General features: G+C 33.0%; 2 protein-coding genes across 2 annotated transcripts; one reads left to right on the top strand and one right to left on the bottom strand.

Annotated features, from left to right (window-relative positions):
* The first annotated feature begins 817 nt into the window (after positions 1-817).
* LOC149563366 (aluminum-activated malate transporter 14-like) lies at positions 818-2,310 on the top strand. Its single transcript, XM_089828137.1, has 5 exons — positions 818-1,139; positions 1,251-1,382; positions 1,459-1,731; positions 1,950-2,071; positions 2,194-2,310. The coding sequence occupies exons 1-5, from the start codon at positions 818-820 to the stop codon at positions 2,308-2,310; spliced, it is 966 nt and encodes a 321-aa protein (XP_089684263.1).
* Positions 2,311-2,448: 138 nt separating this feature from the next.
* Positions 2,449-3,708, bottom strand: LOC149563365 (aluminum-activated malate transporter 14-like). The gene is made up of 5 exons (XM_089828136.1): positions 3,443-3,708; positions 3,202-3,290; positions 2,810-3,082; positions 2,672-2,696; positions 2,449-2,569 (listed from the first exon to the last, which is right to left on the bottom strand). Exons 1-5 carry the CDS (start codon positions 3,706-3,708, stop codon positions 2,449-2,451), a joined length of 774 nt encoding a protein of 257 aa, XP_089684262.1.
* Between the last annotated feature and the right edge of the window lie 16,294 nt (positions 3,709-20,002).

Below are 20,002 nucleotides of genomic sequence, written 5' to 3'. Positions count from 1 at the left end.
GATTCTTGTAATCAAGAATCTATCACTTGATAATTATTAAATCTAAAGTCCCTTAGTTGATCCCACTTTATAAGCCATTCTTGGCTTACATGGTAGAATAAAGTCTATTATCCATCATACATAAAGTAAGAAAAAAGAAAAAGAAATCATACAATTTCATCCAAATTTCGAAAAGAACAATCCATAGAATGGAATTTAAAATTTAAAATTAATATATATTCTTATTTAGAAAAAATGATAATATAAAATCTCCCTATAATATCTTTTAACGAAAGAAGTTTAAATTTTATAAGACTATATATTTGCATATAAAAATAATTTTTAATTTTTTTTTTTTATAATAGCCCTTTCTATTAATAATTAATAATCTAAAAATACAATTCACCAAAAAAACCGGAGATGCAAGATCACCCACCCAGAATTCACAAGTATTATCTCCGTGACAATGAAAATAAAGTAACTCAATCATCTCCCTCTCCCTCTCCGTGACAAGTATTATCTCTGCCATTAGTAAAACAAGAAATGCAAAGGCCGATTCATTCGAGAAGCCGAGTTTTTTTCTCTTCCATCTTGTAAGGAAACCGCAAGAAGAAATGAACGGTTTAGAATTTATAAGATCTGCTTCCTTACTACAATTGAGCTCATTTATAAGGTGCTCCAAGATTTTAGCCAGGGTGTTCTTCTTTGGAGTTTCTGAGCGCTTGTGTAACTGTTCAGACCAAGATTAAATTACATTATAAATCAGGTTGGCTGGATCTCCTCTACTTGAAATTTAAGCTCTTGTATCTAAAATTTGATTGAATCGCTTTTGTGTACCATGGCGTCTCTTGGCAGCGGCGAATGCAGAACTAACATCAGTACGTCTAATGAAGAAATTAGCTACAATGAGTCTCGAAACGAGGAATTTCTAAGAAAAATTTGGTTAAATATAAGCAATGTTTTGATGGGGTTGTGTAGAAACATAATCTATGTTGGAAGAGAGGATCCCAGAAGGATTACGCGTGCTATAAAAGTTGGGTTGGCATTGTCATCGATTTCGCTGTTATTTCTGTGGGATCGATTATTCCGCAGGGTGGGATTTGGTAACCATGCAATTTGGGCAGTCATGACTGTCGTTGTCGTTCTCGAATTCTCTGCGGGTATGAGTTAGTTTAATTTAATTTACCCCTTGTTCGATTGTTTCTAACGCAACCATCTTTTTCACCCTAATCGACTAACATTTAGAATGGATGTTGTTGCTGCTTGAGCAGGGGCTACCATGAACAAAGGCCTCAACAGAGGAATTGGAACCATGGTGGCTGCATTTCTTGCCTTCCTCGTTTGCCACGTGTCAGAGAAGGTAGTGCGAGGAAAGGCGTTTGTGCTCTCTTCATCATGGGCGAGTTTTTGTGCTCTCTTGGAATCATCTTGTTGCATTCACCAAATCTCAATTAGTACTCCACTACACTCATTTTGCAGGAGCGGCTACCACGTATGCCCGTTTCTTTCCTTCCCTCAAGAATAAATTTGACTATGCAGTGCTTATATTCCTGCTCACATTCAGCATGATAACGGTCTCTGGATATCGAGTGGAGAATATATCACGCATGGCATACGAACGCTTCGCCACCATACTCATCGGATGTGGAGTGTGTTTGGTTGTAAGTCTGCTCATCTTCCCCGCCTGGGCTGGCGAGGATCTTCACAATTCCACTGTCAGGAGGTTACAAGGCTTGGGGAAATCTCTGCAGGGTAAGAAAACCTAACGAAAACAATTGAGGTTAAAAATTCTTGTTTTGATTGTGATGAAAACGTAACGTTTTCTTCAGCGTAAAATGTGTGTTTTTCGCAATGGGCTGTTACAGATGAACTACTAGTATGCTTTGATTGGTGTGGCTTGTTATCAGCTCGGTAGATTAACTTGTTAAAATATCCGACTAATGTAATGGGCATGATATATTTGATGCCAGGATGCGTCGATGAATATTTCAGCGGATGTCGTACTGATGAGAAGGTGGAAGATGAGTCAGAAGATATCATACACAGAGGATACAAGTCTGTGCTGGACTCAAAGGCTACCGACGATTCTTCGGTAAATCGAAAAAATATCTAGTTATTAGAAGAAACTAATTAAGTGGTAGCCATGACAACTTTTGACATTAAAGAATGTTAAATGGATCGTCTGAAAGCAGTGATTGTACATATTAATTGCAGGAGGCATTTGCTAGGTGGGAGCCAAGGCATGGTCTGTTTCAAAGCCGGCATCCATGGAAGCAGTATGTGAAAATTGGAGTGAAGCTTCGTCATCTGGCTTATGGATGCCGGCATTGAAACAGACCATGCCTTGGCTCCCACCTAGCGAATGCCTCCTGCAATTAATATGTACAATCACTGCTTTCAGACGATCCATTTAACATTCTTTAATGTCAAAAGTTGTCATGACTACCACTTAATTAGTTTCTTCTAAAACTAGATATTTTTTCGATTTACCGAAGAATCGTCGGTAGCCTTTGAGTCCAGCACAGACTTGTATCCTCTGTGTATGATATCTTCTGACTCATCTTCCACCTTCTCATCAGTACGGCATCCGCTGAAATATTAATCCACGCATCCTGGCATCAAATATATCATGCCCATTACATTAGTCGGATATTTTAACAATTTAATCTACCGAGCTGATAACAAGCCACACCAATCAAAGCGTACTAGTAGTTCATCTGTAACAGCCCATTGCGAAAAACACACATTTTACGCTGAAGAAAACGTTACGCTTTCATCACAATCAAAACAAGGATTTTTAACCTCAATTGTTTTCGTTCGGTTTTCTTACCCTGCAGAGATTTCCCCAAGCCTTGTAACTTCCTGACAATGGAATTGTGAAGATCCTCGCCAGCCCAGGCGGGGAAGATGAGCAGACTTACAACCAAACACACTCCACATCCGATGAGTATGGTGGCAAAGCGTTCGTATACCATGCGTGATATATTCTCCACTCGATATCCAGAGACCGTTAACATGCTGAATGTGAGCAGGAATATAAGCACTGCATAGTCAAATTTATTCTTGAGGGAAGGAAAGAAACGGGCATACGTGGTAGCCGCTCCTGCAAAATGAGTGTAGTGGAGTACTAATTGAGATTTGGTGAATGCAACAAGGTGATTCCAAGAGACCACAAAAACTCACACACGATGAAAAGAGCACAAACGCCTTTCCTCGCACTACCTTCTCTGACACGTGGCAAACGAGGAAGGAAAGAAATGCAGCCACCATGCTTCCAATTCCTCTGTTGAGGCCTTTCTTCATGGTAGCCCCTGCTCAAGCAGCAACAACATCCATTCTAAATGTTAGTCGATTAGGGTGAAAAAGATGGTTGCATTAGAAACAATTAAATTAAACTAACTCATACCCGCAGAGAATTCGAGAACAACAACGACAGTCATGACTGCCCAAATTGCATGGTTACCAAATCCCACCCTGCGGAATAATCGATCCCACAGAAATAACAGCGAAACCGATGACAATGCCAACCCAAATTTTTTTAGCATGCGTAATCCTTCTGGGATCCTCTCTTCCAACATCCATTATGTTTCTACACAACCCCATCAAAACATTGCTTATATTTAACCAAATTTTTCTTAGAAATCCCCCGTTTCGAGACTCATTGTAGCTAATTTCTTCATTAGACGTACTGATGTTAGTTCTGCATTCGCCGCTGCCAAGAGATGCCATGGTAAACAAAATCGATTCAATCAAATTTTAGATACAAGAGCTTAAATTTCAAGTAGAGGAGATCCAGCCAACCTGATTTATAATGTAATTTAATCTTGGTCCGAAGAGTTACACAAGCGCTCAGAAACTCCAAAGAACACCCTGGCTAAAATCTTGGAGCACCTTATAAATGAGCTCAATTGTAGTAACGAAGCAGATCTTATAAATTCTAAACCGTTCATTTCTTCTTGCGGTTGCCTTACAAGATGGAAGAGAAAAAACTCGGCTTCTCGAATGAATCGGCCTTTGCATTTCTTGTTTTACTAATGGCAGAGATAATACTTGTCACGGAGAGGGAGAGGGAGATGATTGAGTTACTTTATTTTCATTGTCACGGAGATGATACTTGTGAATTCTAGGTGGGTGATCTTGCATCTTGGTTTTTTTTTTTGGTGAATTGTATTCTTAGATTATTAATTATTAATAGAAAAGGCTATTATAAAAAAAAAAATTTAAAAATTATTTTTATATGCAAATATATAGTCTTATAAAATTTAAACGTCTTTCGTTGAAAGTTATTATAGGGAAATTTTATATTATCATTTTTTCTAAATAAGAATATATATTAATTTTAAATTTTAAATTCCATTCTATGGATTGTTCTTTTCGAAATTTGGATGAAATTGAATGATTTCTTTTTCTTTTTTCTTACTTTGTGTATGATGGATAATAGACTTTATTCTACCATGTAAGCCAAGAATGGCTTATAAAGTGGGATCAAGAAAGGGACTTTAGATTTAATAATTATCAAGTGATAGATTCTTGATTACAAGAATCTTTAAAGAGTAATTTCTATTACTTTTAGATTTTATTGGATGATTTTTTTTCTAGGTGTTCAATATCAAATTGCATGATCTGTCATTTGTCTTGTCATAATTCCCATTTCTAATATTGGATGAGATAGTTTGTGCAAAAATCTTACAATATTAAATCTATAAATAATATACGCAACCAATAGCTAGATCATAGATTTTGATTTTTTTTGTACTACTTCGAGATATAGTATTTGAATTTTTTTATTAATATTTTATAAAAATATAAATACATAATTAAAATAAATTTTCAGTTTAAATCTTAAAAAAATTACTTTAGTCTAAATTAATCTAAATAATAGTTGAATATATTCTTAACAATCCAAGATAATATAGTCCAACTTCATGCGATTAATTTGAAGGCGTTATATGATTTATTATGCCTAAGAAGGCAATCATCCCCTTACCATCAAATATTATTATGTGCCTAAAGGAGTTTCATATTTGATGTCACATTTATTATGTATAACACTAGCAGTCCAAAATGGATGACTAGCCCAATAAGAACAACCATAGTAAAGGAAACACTATCACCTGATGGATGGCTCACTGATCCAAATCATAAACAACAAATTAGCTGCCCATTATCAGAAAAAATAAGTACCTACAAGAATTTGTCAATCTACTATCAAAACCATTATAGTCTATAGTGTCATACAAGTTACCAACAAGAAAATTAATCAGGCTACCAACATTAAAGTTCATATAAAAAGTTTCCATATTGGCCACACAAGATCAAAGTTTAACCATCATAACAATATTAAAAAATTAACACAAAATGAGGCCAGGTAGTTGTTCTTTCTTCTCATCAGGGGGTTGGTTTCCCTTGTCGCACATTCAACATGTCATTTAATTGGAACCTATAGAGTCTTTAGGTGCTTTCCTCATCTTCCTCCACCTTACCTCCCATCTTCCCTGACTAAAGAAGCTAAAGAATGGTTACTACAAAATGCATAAACTTTACACAAAAAATCCACCAAAGTGGTGAACCTCATATTCAAATAAATTAGCAGGTTCTTTTGCTTTTTCATCTTGGTCCACAATGTCTTCAATTTAGCTTCAACCTATTTGAAAGTACTTTGATCCAAATTGGTGGGTGGGTCAGGGTCTTGAACAAGGGGTTGCATGGGACAAGTAAAAGGGGTCAAGGGTTTGACAGGGGGTTTCTTAGGGGGAGGGGAAATAAGGGGGTCCTCCTTAGGCCTCTTGAGAGGGGAAGTAGATGTCATGGATGAGTTATCATTTGTGCCTAGGTTATCATCCTTTCTCATGAGATTTTCCATGCCCATACCAAGTGTAGCCAAAACATGGGTGTTTATATCTGAGAAGGCTTTTGCAGTATCTTGGAGTATACCCTGTTGTTCCTCAATATAGAAGTTCCTCCTAGATTTTTGCTCCTACTTAGCATCATGGGTTCCTTTTTTTCCAATCCCCTTAGACACAAAATCCCAATCAATCTCTTCCAAGCTATCTTTTATTTCCTCTTACTTTTCTTCCACATGTCCACATTTCTCTGATGTAATACTAGAACTTTAAATTATTTTATTTTAGACATTTCAGGGTGTGGAAGTAGGTGAGGTTAGGATGGACAAGTTTCAGTTTTAGTTTGGACAAGCTAGATCTCACAGCTTTTTATATGGGTGGCTAGGTTGGACAACCTGTGAGATCCAGATTGTCCAAACTGAAACTAGTTGAAACATGAGATATACCTTTATAATGACTAAATTTCCTCCATCATCACGGGGGACTTAGTAGCATTTTCCTCCTCATCATTATTGATGCACTGGAACCTCCTATTTTTCTATTTTTTCCTCCCATGTTTCCCTTTCTCCTCACTTTCTCTAGACTTGGAGTTAGAGGGTGAAAGTACAAAGTTGTGTCACCTTTCAGGCTGACTTATCAGAATGACTAAATTTGAGTTATTTTAATAGTGTTTCTAAAAATCTATAAATTTTCTAACATTCTTTGAATTACAATCAAGATATTATTCAATTTCTAATTATAAAATTAAATCTAACAAATTGAATTAATGATTGACATTCAATTATATCTGTATAAATTTTTGACACTTTTTCAATTAAGATTATATGTAAACCCTAATATTAATAATAATAATATTTTTGAAAAAAAATAGGTCTATTTTATTTATTAGAGTTTGATCCTTAGTAAGGAGAATACCACACAAAAACTTAACTTTCATACAATACCACTATTAAATTGAACACCACAAAAACTTAACCATCATATATTATTATTATATACTACTATTGAATATGATAGATCTTAACAAGGGGTGTAAGCGCCAAAGTTCTTGCCTCTAGTGTGGTGGCTCTTGGGGTAAGTGTTGAGTCAAATTGTACATTAAAATTTTTGAACATTTAGTAATGGTGACATATTCATAAATTGTAAAGTTTCTTAAAGTAATGTATGTGTTCGAGTGTTCATCTAAAGAGTCATAGACAAAGAATATAGAACTATGTTGCATCTGTAGCTTGAAAATGAATATTGAACATAAAAAAATGATGTGCACAAGAAATTTAGGAAATATTTCATATTGTTTCTCCTTTGAATGGTTTTCTAGTTCCTGCAAATGTTCTATTAAAATAGGTGTTAAGTAATTTTAAATTAATAACAGATTATATTCTAAAAATGACTGAGTGGCTCAAATTAGAAACTCGTTGTTTATGTACTTTATATAATGCATAAAATTGATATTATCTATATTATTGTTAATGTATCTTTAAAATGAGTGTACACCTTAGGCATTGTCAATGTTTATTGTGCTTTTGAATGAAGCAATGACAATTATGTATGTTGCTATTAAAAAAGTAGTTAGTCTCATGAATGTACTATTGCCCAAGTCATATTTTGAAGATGTATGGATAATTCTAATGATCCTATTTTATCAATGACATGATCTAGCTTTAAACTTGAAACTATATTTTCCTTGAAGTCTTTAAAGGATTTTCTAAAAGTTCATGTTGTGCATGTCCTACAAAAAATTTAGTTCTTGATATAGTGTTTCTTGCAAGAATTACTTAAAAGTTCATATTTCCCTCTCAACAAAATCATTGGGCACATATCCTACAATTTCTACAAGATTAAATCTAACATAATATGATCTCATCCATTTACAAGATATATTAGATTAATTTACTTTTTAAATACTGTTGGTTAACAATTTTCTCTCCTATTAGATTTTAAAATCCTAACTCTTTGATACCCAATGCTTGGAGAGACAAAAACATGTTTACCAACAAATGGGTTAGTATATGTATTCTATCATTACCCTCTGAATGATTAGGTGTAATTCCCTATGATTTGAAATGATATGCAATGATTTTTTTTTTTATGAGATCAGAGGTTTTGACATTATAAGCTCTTAACTTGAGAGTGGTAAAAGATAACCAAATTGTTTGTAGGCACAAACAATTTAGGCAAAATAGATTTGAATAACCTATCACTCTCAATGGAATGACTGTAGTAGATTATATTAATATTTCTAACTCTTACTTCTATTCTAAATGTAGATTAACCATCAAAATGTAGAAGAGGAATGAAGAGATATGCATATGAGGGAAAATGGAATTGCTCTCACTACCAGCCTTGAATGAAATGGAATCCAACCAATAACTAATAGATAAATTTATCTTTCATTTCCCAATGAACCTATCTAATATGAGATGAAATTAATAAGAGGAGAAACAAGACCATATATAAAGAAAGTAAATGGAATCACCTTCACTATAGTTACCAAAATGAAATAGAATCCATATGTTAACCACAGAGCCACATATGATTTTCTTTCAACTCTTAATGCAGAACTAATCTATACATGGGCAATAAAACATGACAAGAAAATAGGATAAATGAAATTATAGACCAATTCACCATCAAGTTTGGCAACCTTTATATCCTCAAATGAGGTTGTTTATAGTTTTTCGGTATCCTTCAGTTTAGCAGAGCAATAGTCACAAAATTGAAAAGGAAATAAAATGTGAAATTATCTAGTCATATGAATATGTGGCATCTTCTCCATCAATGATTCTAAATCCATGGTGTTTATGAAAATAGGAAATGACTATTCGATTTCATGCAATCTCAGAAAAACTTGTAGGAAATTGTTAATTCTTCATAGTCTACTATTTTGCACCAAACCTGTGTATTTCATATTCCAATGGTCATTGCATTTTTTAACACTAACCATCGATCTTAAATTAACGATCATGATTAAAACATTATAAATTTTCTTTAAAACTTCCTCAATGAGTCCCTCTGTGTACACGTATCTTTCAATCATTATGTCACTATGATTATTTTCCTTGTAACTTTTTATAGCGACATAACAATGAGCGTTGATCTCTGTTTTGATCTGATGGCAAAAATAAAATAGATTAATTCTCTATTTTCTTTATGATGCAGGTCCACTTTCCAACTAGGTACACCATGGTGAATAGTTGGAACTATTTTATTACTTGGAGGATCTAACATTGACCTAGTTTTGCTTCGTTAAATGTAATGGCCCATAGGACACATGTCTTTCTATCGCTTTTTTGCAATGATTAAAGCATGTTCATATTTTCATAATGATATAGTGACGAGTGTAGATGTTATTTTGATCTGACAATGAATAAGATGCATCATTGAATACTCATATTTCCATCATTAAAACTTCATCCATTGATTTGGTCTTTATCGATCATCTCGATTTGATCTTCTAAACCATTTGACTTGTCAACTGGCCAATAGTGTGCATTCTTTCATTCATTTGAATTTTCTCCACCATGTAGCTTATTATGATTGAATATGAACCGTTCATGTACTAAATCGACGATGCATATTTTCTTCTCTTCATATTTTGACTCTAGAAGGGTTCTGAATCTTTTCTTCTGCATGAACTACTTCTTCTGCTCACTAATCTTTCTTATCTGCAATGTCTTTTATGGAAACCATAACATAATGTTGAATCTTTGTGTTTATCATGGTTAGGAACAAATCAATAGAAGGTATAGACCTTCTTCTCATCGAGATGACACATAAAACCTCTCAAACCCTAATCACCTAGCTTTGAATTGATGCATTGTTCATATGATTCTCTGCATTCAGTTAGCTCATTTGAAGGAATGATGAGAAGATAGATAATCCTATTGGAAATATAGACCTAGACTTGAAACATTGATACCTGACTTGACTCCAAAACCCTGAAGTAAAAAGATATGAACTGAAACTTGGGCAACAGCTGACTCTGGCTGGGTATTTAAGCATGATAATGGTTGAAGGAAATCCAACAATCTTTGGTTTTGCACAAAAGGTGACAACTTAAAAAAAAAACAAACCAAAAAAAAAACTAAACTAGGAAAGAAACAACAAACTACCTAAGAAAGCAAGCAACTAAGCTAAAGCAAACTGCATGATACCTAGTCTACTTTCAATTTTGCATTTGATACAACTTCAAATCCTTCTCATTATAGGAACATGGTAGGGTTTCTCTAGTGGGATATTCCAATTTGAAAGAATTATTCTGATTCACTTAAATGATCTAAAGTGGCCCTTTCCACAAAGACTAAAACTTAGAGTGCATACCTCTTGGCTCATGTCTCTTATCCCATAGCAACACCAAATCACCTTCCATAAATTTTCTAGGCCTTGTTCTTCTATCAAACAGCCTTTTGATTCTTCCCTAGTGTTCAGTGATTTTATCAACCATCTCTTCTCTTTCCACTTGCAATTTTGTAAGTTACAAGATCCTCTTCTCTAATCCATCTTTTAAATCATCCTCTTTAATCATAGTCTTTAGTTTCCATATAGAAAGCTCTAAGGTTAGTGGCAAATTAGCTTCCACTCCATAGACTAATTGAAAAGGTGAAATACCAATAGCCCTTTTAGGTAACAATAGCCCTTTTAGGTGTGGTCCTATCAACCCATAAAGCATCATGAATCTTCTTATGCCCATTTTTTTGATTATTTGAGACCAATTTTTTTAAACTATTAATCAGATTCTTATTACCAGACTCACCATGCCCATTTCCTTAAGGGAAATAGTCAGAGGAATGTCCAACTTGAATACCATTATAATAGCAAAATCCAATAATTTATAAAGAGGAAAAGTAAGATGTATTATCCATTATCAATTTTATAGGAACTCCAAACCTAATAAATATATGCTCTTTAAGGATTTCACATACTACTTCGGATGAATTCTTCTTCATTGGCTTTACTTCAACCCATTTACTAAAATAATTTGTGGCTATTAGTATGTAAGAGTGTCCTTGACTAGAAGGAGGATTAAGTGGACCTATAAAATATAAACCCCATTCATGGAAAGAAGCTTCAACTACCATTGGCCTAAGAGGTAGAATAGGAAGCTGAGGTTTACCAGCAAACATCTTGCATTTCTCACAAGTAACCACCCGCTTATATGCATCTTTATACATGTAAGGCCAATAATAACCTCACCTCAAAATTTTAAATGCAGTAATAGTAGAATAAAATTGTCCTCCACATGCTTCATTATGAAAAGATGTCAACAATTTTACCTATTGCTCTTTATCCACACATCTCAAAAATGTTCCATCAATTGCTTTTTTGTACAAGACATCATTATGAATCACATACTTCAAGATTTTTTTTTTTAGAACCCTTCTTTTCTTAGTAATCAATCCATCAAGGAATTCACCATATATCATAAAATAAGTAATTTTTGAGAACCAAGGATCCTAAAGGCTTACCTTTAGAACTTCTGGAGTATCTTCTTCTTTGAATTGTTGATCCTCTACCAAGGCTTTACAAAGTGTATTTCTTCCTACAAGTTTGGTTGGCTTAATTTCTATATCATATTCTTGGACTTTTTCTATCCATACTCCTCTATTATTACAACCAACCTCTTGTTCCATCAAAATACTTTTTCTTGTAGGATCTGGCACATATATTATTGAATGAGAATGTAGCACATAAAACCTAACAAATTTAAGGGCTCTCACCATTGCATATACATGTTTTTCCATCTATGAGTATATCAATTCTTGATTCTTCAATGGTATGCTCATCAAAGAAATTTGAGATTGTATTCTTTCTTTATTCTCTTTCATCAATATAGTTGACATAGTATGTTCTAAGGAATAACGGTAAATAATGGATTCTTTAGTGTAGTTAGGATGGACAAGAACATGGGCTTTGACAATGGAACTCTTGATATCTTCAAAAGTCTTTTCCCAACATCAGTCCATTTTTAAGTTGTATTTTCTTTTATCATATCAACTATACATTTAATTATTTTAGAGAAGTCAGGCATAAATCTCCTCAAGAAATTTACTTGACCAAAGAAGGACTTTACTCTAGTTTTACTCAATGAAAAACTTAATTGTTGAATGACTTTAACTCTGCCTAGATAAATCATCACTCTTTCTTGGGATACAATATGAGCAAGAGGCTTGCCTTATGTCACACAAAATACTAATTCAACACCCCCTCCCCCCCCCCCCCCACCAAAAGTTATATTGGTGGAATATATTCGAACACTTTGGGTCCTCTAATTCTAGAATAAGTAGATTCTTCAATTTCAGATCCACTTTACCTTGTGTCTTGTTAAGACATTCAACGGTAGCTTCCAAAATATGCTGAAAACTTTTAATCCTCGCATTCATAGTATTTTCTAGATTCTCAATTCTTTCTATCAATGCTAGAATAGCATTATTCTTTTTAATGGATTCCCTATAATTCTCTTTCTCTACGCAATGTTGCATTTACCTAAGATTTCATCCATCTTAGCATTTAAGGCCCTATAATTGATATTCAAGAGTTTAATAGCATTGAATGACTAGTTCTCCATACAAAATGTGTTCAAGGAAATTGCCTTCACTATCTACGAAACACCCAAGGTTCAACACTAAGATCCTTAAGCTCATCTTCCAAAAGCTTCAAATTAACCTCATTCGTGTCCACCATATTAGTTATAGGAATGTTCTTTCTGTTGGAATTCTTTCTTTGACTTTCAACATCTTTATTGATCCCCTTTTTGGGTTGAGGCATTCAATGAACTGTGCACATCATGATTCACATTATCCACAAATTTGTCAAGATGGAGAGTCTCTTTATCAAAATCCTCATCATTCTCCTCTTGATTAATCACTTTTTCCTCCTTTGCCATGTCATTCTGAGGAAGGCCTTGGTTGTCATGAGAATGGGATGAAATAGGGGAAGGACAATTATTGAGAGGCTTGTATATTTTGTCCATCGAACCACCAAAATACTCACTATCCCCATCATCCACCATCTTCAATATCTTTCCATCCTCCTCACTTCACCTTCTAACTCTATTTTTGTATCGTTTTAACCGATATTTTTCTTCTTCCTCTTACTCATTTCACTCTTAATATCACCCAACTCTTCCATAATTCCTTTTCCCTTACCTTTATTGCTAGAATGGAATTTCGAGCTTTTATCCTTATTAAACACCAAGGACCTCGCAAGGTTTAATTTCACATTTTTCCACTATGTAATCATAAATTAAAACCATGAAACCTTGGCGCAAAATGGGTTTATGTGGATTCTCTCTATGAGCCTTGAGACTATGAGTGAGAGAGAAGAGCTAACAGAAAGGAAAGAAAACTCATTTCTTAAATCTAAATTATTTAAAAGGGTGAAATAGTAGTTGTGGGTGTTGGCCCTTATTCTAGTAAAGTGCAAAATCTAATATTTGTATCATAAAATGCTCAAACTTTGTTGATAGGGTGGGATTTCTACTTGTTTCCATGTCCATTAAAGTTTCCTAAGTATAAAACCCTAGGTGAAACTCTTCAAAACCTTTACCACGTTATAATTTTGAGTTACTTTTTGAAATCAATTAATGAAGGGTCGATTGTCATGTTTAAGGCCCCTTTGTTTTCCCAGCAGTCAAAATTTTTTAATGTTTCTTGTCTCACTGTGGTCATAAAAATCCCTAAGTCCTTTTTCATAGGTGCAATCATTTTTCATTCAAATATGAGTATAGTATGATGTCGGGTTTCAAGCTGAGGGATTTTTCAGTATTCATTGCTCTTGCGTCTTCCCCATTTTTTTTGCGCAAAAAATGCTTGAGTCAAGTTTGGACGAGAAATATCATTTGGGTTATGCATCAACTTTCTTAGAAAATTCATAGGATCCATCCCCAATTCAAAAGTAAATTCTGTAGACACCTAAATCTATTTACATCAGTAGGTAATCTTATTTATTAGTCTCCTAGGATGTTACTAATTAAATATTTACTATTTAATTAATTAGTCTTCATCCCCTAGTTAATTTATTTATTTAATTGACTATAGTTCAATTGATAAAATCAAATGATAACCCAAAATCAATCTATCAATTAAATCCATATTCCTCTATTAAATTAAATAAATCCGCAAACCTATTTAATTTAATCCCACATCCCCCATTTTATTAAATAAATTATCCAAACACCTAAAAATATCCCTAAACCCAACCTTTACCCCTAATCCAACTCATCCACCCATACTAACCTTACTTGGCCACCTAACTAACCCACCCCACCAAAGCTAAGCCACTTGCCCCCTAATCCCCTTTCTAAACTAAGTTTAATCCCCCTCCTAAACATGTGCACAGCTTTAAGCAAGGGTTGAGACTTGCTGACCCAAGCTAAAGTCAAAAAGTCTCCCTTATCCTCTTCCATCCCTATCCAAGAGAATTTATGGCTCTTACATACCATTAATACCTCTTGCATGCCATTAAATACCTCTTCCATCCCTCTTACACACTCATCCTCCCTCGTTACTCCCTTTGACCAACCATTATCCCATTCCCTCACACTGATCCTCCTTGTGACAAGTGTCACTTCCCTATTGGCTCTAAACAAGCACAATCCATGTGCTTCCCTTTGAAAGCATCATAACCCTTCCTCACCATTCTTCCATCCTTGCATCTTGACCCTGCTTTTCACTACCCCTTAGCCTATAAATAAAGCCCATCCCTCTCACAATCTATCAATCCACTTTTATGAAAACTTATAATGCCCCACTGACTACTACATCATAGCCATTTTACACCATCATAATGCTGAAATACATCCACACCTCCATTTTTGAAACTCTCACCCATCTACACACTTGGTAAAAACCCCCACCCATTGGAAGCTTGAGTACATCATCAGCATACATTCCTTATCCATCAGGGACATATCCACGTCATAATAGGTTACACCTAAGGAGCTTACCATTCTTTGTTTGCCTTCCTTTTGGTGGTAACCTCGTCTTATTATAAGTTTTTACTTATTTACTTTTGTGAATGCTTTTACTAGTTAGTATTCAATATTACACTACTAGATTAGGTTATGCATTTTGGCACACCCAATGGGAGTCTGCATTCGGGTCACTATAATCACACTTTTGCTTATTCATGTTTGAACTAACCAAACTAACATTTTGTGTCTTTTACGCATGTAGGTGCTCTTCTAAAAAATTTTGAAGGCACCAAATTCCCTTGCCAAGAATTATGCTCCTGGCCATAAAATCAAATTCTAGTTTCACCAATATTTTAGCACCCTTGGTTTGCAATCCCGCAACCACAAAATTGCAAACCCACAATTGTGAGATCGTGATCCTCAACCCACGGGAACACAACCTAGTGAAGGAGAAATCACCCTTTGCCCCAAACCCCACCACTACGTGCCATTAAAAACATCCGAGTTGTCATTCCCACTGACCCTATTCCAATGGGAACGCCAATTTTTACCAATAGGATCGTTGTAAAAACCTATAGGAATGTTTCACCTATTTATTCAATCATTATACCCCACTTTTTTTCCTCCACTATCGAACCCATAGATATAATTTTAAGTGGGAAAGTGTCCCCATAAACCCATGCGATCATCGTTTTGCAAGATTGCCCTGTTACTTTCTTCTCACAACCCATTTTTTCGTAGTTTCACCAATTTTTTTCACTCCAATCCCGCTACCTTTTAGATTCGATCCTGCATTGTGGGATCGCAGTTTAAACCCATGAGTTTGTTAGATTGACCAACCAATGGCAAACCTATAATCTTTTTTTGTTGCAAGTATTTGTGGTAGCAAAATACTAACAGTTTTTTGCAAGTTTCTTATAATGATTTCTTGAAAACCCATGTTTAAAAGCTTAAAAATGAACCATTCTTGCTTTTTCATGGAATGCATGTCTAAATATTATAATGTTTTTCATTGGAATGTTTGGATAGTTTAATTAAGAAAATCCACTCTTGAATGGCAACTATTAAAAACTAAACCAGTGCGATGGACACCTCATTTAAAATGTAAATGAACATTATGTGAAAAGGCTTCCATTTTGGGGCTTAAAATAAATCCATCAAATCTTGAATGCTCTAAAGTAAAAATGTTCTGCTTCCCTTCTTTTCAATGCTTTCACGCACGATTTACCTTTTGTTGACTCCATTTACTAGTCTTTGCTAGTCATGTAGATAAATTTGACAATGCCCTTAATCAGTTCTAGTTTTTTCTATCTACTGAAGTGATTTTGTATCTTCAGAAAAAGAGGAATGATGAAGTCTTCCAAAATATCAAGAGGGAACTTACTAGGTTTATGCTTAAACTCACCTTCTTCAATATCATGTCACAAGTATCTATGGTTGTAGAGTTCCTCAAGGACCACTTCATGATCTACATTAATGAGGGAATAATGATTGTATATAAGGATGGTATACAACTCGTCCATTTTTTTGACATTTATTCAAACATGCTAAATTAGGAAGAATGTGAAGCTTTAAGATAGCTCACTAAAGAGAGAAATTGATATCTAGAAAGCGAATGGGGCCATCCAAATGAAGTGGGACAAGGTAGGCCCAAGTTGGGAGACTACCACTTACCCTCCTCAAGGTGTAGATCCTCTTATCGGTGCTTTTGAGAAAAATAAAGAAAAAACTAGCAACATTAATTTTGGTGCATTGGACTAGTCCTTCATGTGAAACAATATCATTTTGTTAATTCTTTGTTATCAGCAAGATGTTTTTTTGTATATGATAAGCATTGTAACTTGTCACTATTTATTTTTTGATTCACTCATGAGATTACATGGCTTGGTTTCAAATTTAATATTCTTACATGATTGATAGTAATCATTATTTTGATGTTGTACTTCAAGTTTTTTATGCTATGTATGTAGTTTATCCTTTATCTTATTATTAAAGAAATTAGATCAAAAGTAAGAATGAGTATAAGTTTATCAATTTTTGTGAAATTTTTGAAATGAAAACATGTACTTTTCATTCAGTTGACAACTATATAGCTCGACCAATTTGAGGTGGTCCCTAAAATTGGTAACAAAGTACTTCAAATAAGTATTTAGAGTAGACAGTGTATGATTTAGATATCTAATTATTAAAAAAAAATAGGAATACTATATGATAGTTAAAAATACATATTAATCATTTTCATTATTTATAGGATAAATATTAAAAATAAGTAAAAGGATAATATATATGTTCTACAATTTTTTGAAGTAGATAAAATTTAATTTAGTTTTAACACAACTTAGTGATTAATTGGAGGAAGTTTATAAACATGTGTGAGGGAAGTGTAGTGGAATTAAACTCTAATAAGTAAGCCCAAATTTAAGGAAAATACCAAAAATAAAAACTAAGAAAACACATTACACAAAATTTAACTTATGCACAATGTCATTATAAAGAAAAAAAAATAAGACACATTACATAATTGTATACATGAGGTGGATAGTGTTCTCAATTATTTTAATTTTATTAAATATAGTAAACCTAAAAATAATTCTAACTATAATCCTAATGGTAAAATCTAAGTGTTGATCATAATTATACACACTAACCTTGACACTAAAATTTACTATTATGTGTCCCTAATTAGAACCATAATGCATACTATGATCTAAATACAAAAACCTAAATTTCAACTCCGATCTCAAACACCCAAACAATAATTGTAGTGAGAATATTAAATAAATTAGGGTCATGATTTTTTATTACGCTTACAATCAAAGGTGAAATTTATGTAAGCATAAGGATTAATATTTTTCATTAAAGTTTATGGTGAGAATTTGTATTATAGTTCAATTATAGTTAGGTTTATGATTAATATTTTTTAAAAAAAATTATATATTTAACCTTAACCTAAGTCTAAGTCTCTCCAACCCCAAATCCCATTTGCTAAACCCTAATCCTAATCCCACCCTAAATTATGATCCTAAATCATAAGTCCTGATCACTATTATCAAACACTAATCATAGCCCTTATTATTGAATCATAATCCTAAATATTGAACTTTAACCCAAATTCTATCGTAATTCAAACTCTACTCACAACTATAATACTAACCATGATGTAATATCATATCCTATTTCCATAAATTACTAAATAAATCTTAAATTATAAGCCTTAATTGTAATCCTAGTTCTAAATGCTACACCCTAAATAATAAACTCCAATCCTAATCCCAATTACCACATCATAATCCAAAAAACTAAACCCTAAATCTAAATCCAAACTATAATCCTAAATGATAAACCTTAAACCATTATCCAATCCTTATGTAAAACCCTAATCCTAATTGCTAATCATCAAGTCTAAATATACAACCCTAATTCTAAATCCTAGCCCTAACTATTAAACCTAACCTTAATATAAATCCCAATCTTAACTATGATGCATACCCATACCATAACGCTCAACGTAATAATAACCATAAATGTTGAACCCTCATACAAAATGTAAAAGACTAACCTTGAATCCTAAATCTTAAGATAAACCCTAAGCCTAAATGGTTAACCCTAATACCTTGTTATGAATGTTAAACCATGATCCTAATCCTAAATGTCAAACCCTAATGCTCACCCTAACCCTTAAATCCTTACTTTAACCCTTGTCCCAATAAAAAACTAACCCTAACAAAAGTCCTAATAATGTAATTCTAGGTATTAAAAATAAATTTTAATTTATAAAGCCTTTAATAGATTTAAATTAATTAATTAATATAAGATTTAGTATTATAAAAATGAGGTTTGAAGACTTAGAAAATAATTTTGAGAAAAATGTTATTTTACATGAAACGTTAATCAATTACAAATGTATTAAAATAAAAATAATATTTTAGTCAAAGAGATTATTATAATTAAAAATAATAATTATGTCTTTCATTTTGTTATGAATTTCCTTGTGGAGGAACCTATTCAATTTCTTATAAGTTTCAAAAAAAACTATGACATTTTTCAACATTTCAAATCTTCTTCTTTTTTTTCTCTTTTGAACACATGAAATCGTTGGCATACACATTAATAATGACTTACTTCAACATTTGCAAATGTGTGGATGTAAATATTTGTGTGCGCGCTTTATATAGCTATAAAATATGAATCCCTAGGTCAATAGAAATCGTTCTATTCAAATCATTCATACTATTTAAAACAATTGGTTTCAAAACTTGAATATTTACTATTTATTTAAGGTTTTCCATTGTCTTGTTTGTAGGTGGTAGTAGTTGCAGTGCAAACCTTTTGTTTGTGCTAAAAAAGCGTGCCCAAGCACTCTACACACCAACTTTCACGTAAAAGGAAAGGTTTGAGATTCCTTTACTCTATTTTAAAGCAAAAATAATAACTAATAATAAATATAAAAATAATTAAATTTACTTTTAAATATAGTTAGATATAACCATAAATGAAATCTAGAAGTAAATATCATGAAATAAATGATGATATAAAGCAGATATTTGAAGGAAGAATGATATTGATATATTTGGAGAAAAGCGTATGAAAGAAGAGAACGATGTTTTATAATCTGAAATATTTTCAATAAATATTGTTCATTACTACAAAGATTTTTGGTCATGAATAAACATATATTTGATATTTGGAACATAAGAGGTAGTGGTCTCGAAGAGGTAATATCAAGAGTTATAGAGATGTAGATATAGATAGTGAAAACAAATAAAGAATAATCATGATATAAAAGTATGTGATGAGATTATAATTATAATAATAAATAAGAATAGAAGGTATTATAGATTGATATTAGTAAATTAGAAAGAAGTGAAAATTAAAAATGTTATTTGACATCTGCTCAAACAAGATTGGAAGTAGGTGTAACAACTAGTCTTTAAAAAGTTTTCAAAAATTTACCAATGTCATAATAGTGTATATCATTTGTAAATTGATTATTTGGTGTAATCATAATATTATTCGATTAGACATGCATAGTGAAGTTAAGATATGTGCTCCTCTCAAAAAGATTGGCATTAGGAGTATCCAATGGTGTTAGCAAGATGATATGACAATTGTGAGAGAGACAAAAATGAGACTAGTGTAAATCATTAATACATAAAATTTAATAATGCAACCATAGCATTTGACTTTGTTTTTGGCAAGCTTAATTTTTCCCTAAGTGTATGATGTTAAAAATTGACTCCTGTATTAGAGTGTGAATTGAAGGGAAAAA

The sequence above is a fragment of the Cupressus sempervirens genome, chromosome 4 (assembly GCF_028749045.1).
Source record: "Cupressus sempervirens isolate cs-2001-9-10 chromosome 4, ASM2874904v1, whole genome shotgun sequence".
Lineage (NCBI taxonomy): Eukaryota > Viridiplantae > Streptophyta > Pinopsida > Cupressales > Cupressaceae > Cupressus > Cupressus sempervirens.
The sequence above is the reverse complement of the archived record's forward strand: the minus strand, read 5'-3'. Positions and strand labels throughout refer to the sequence as shown.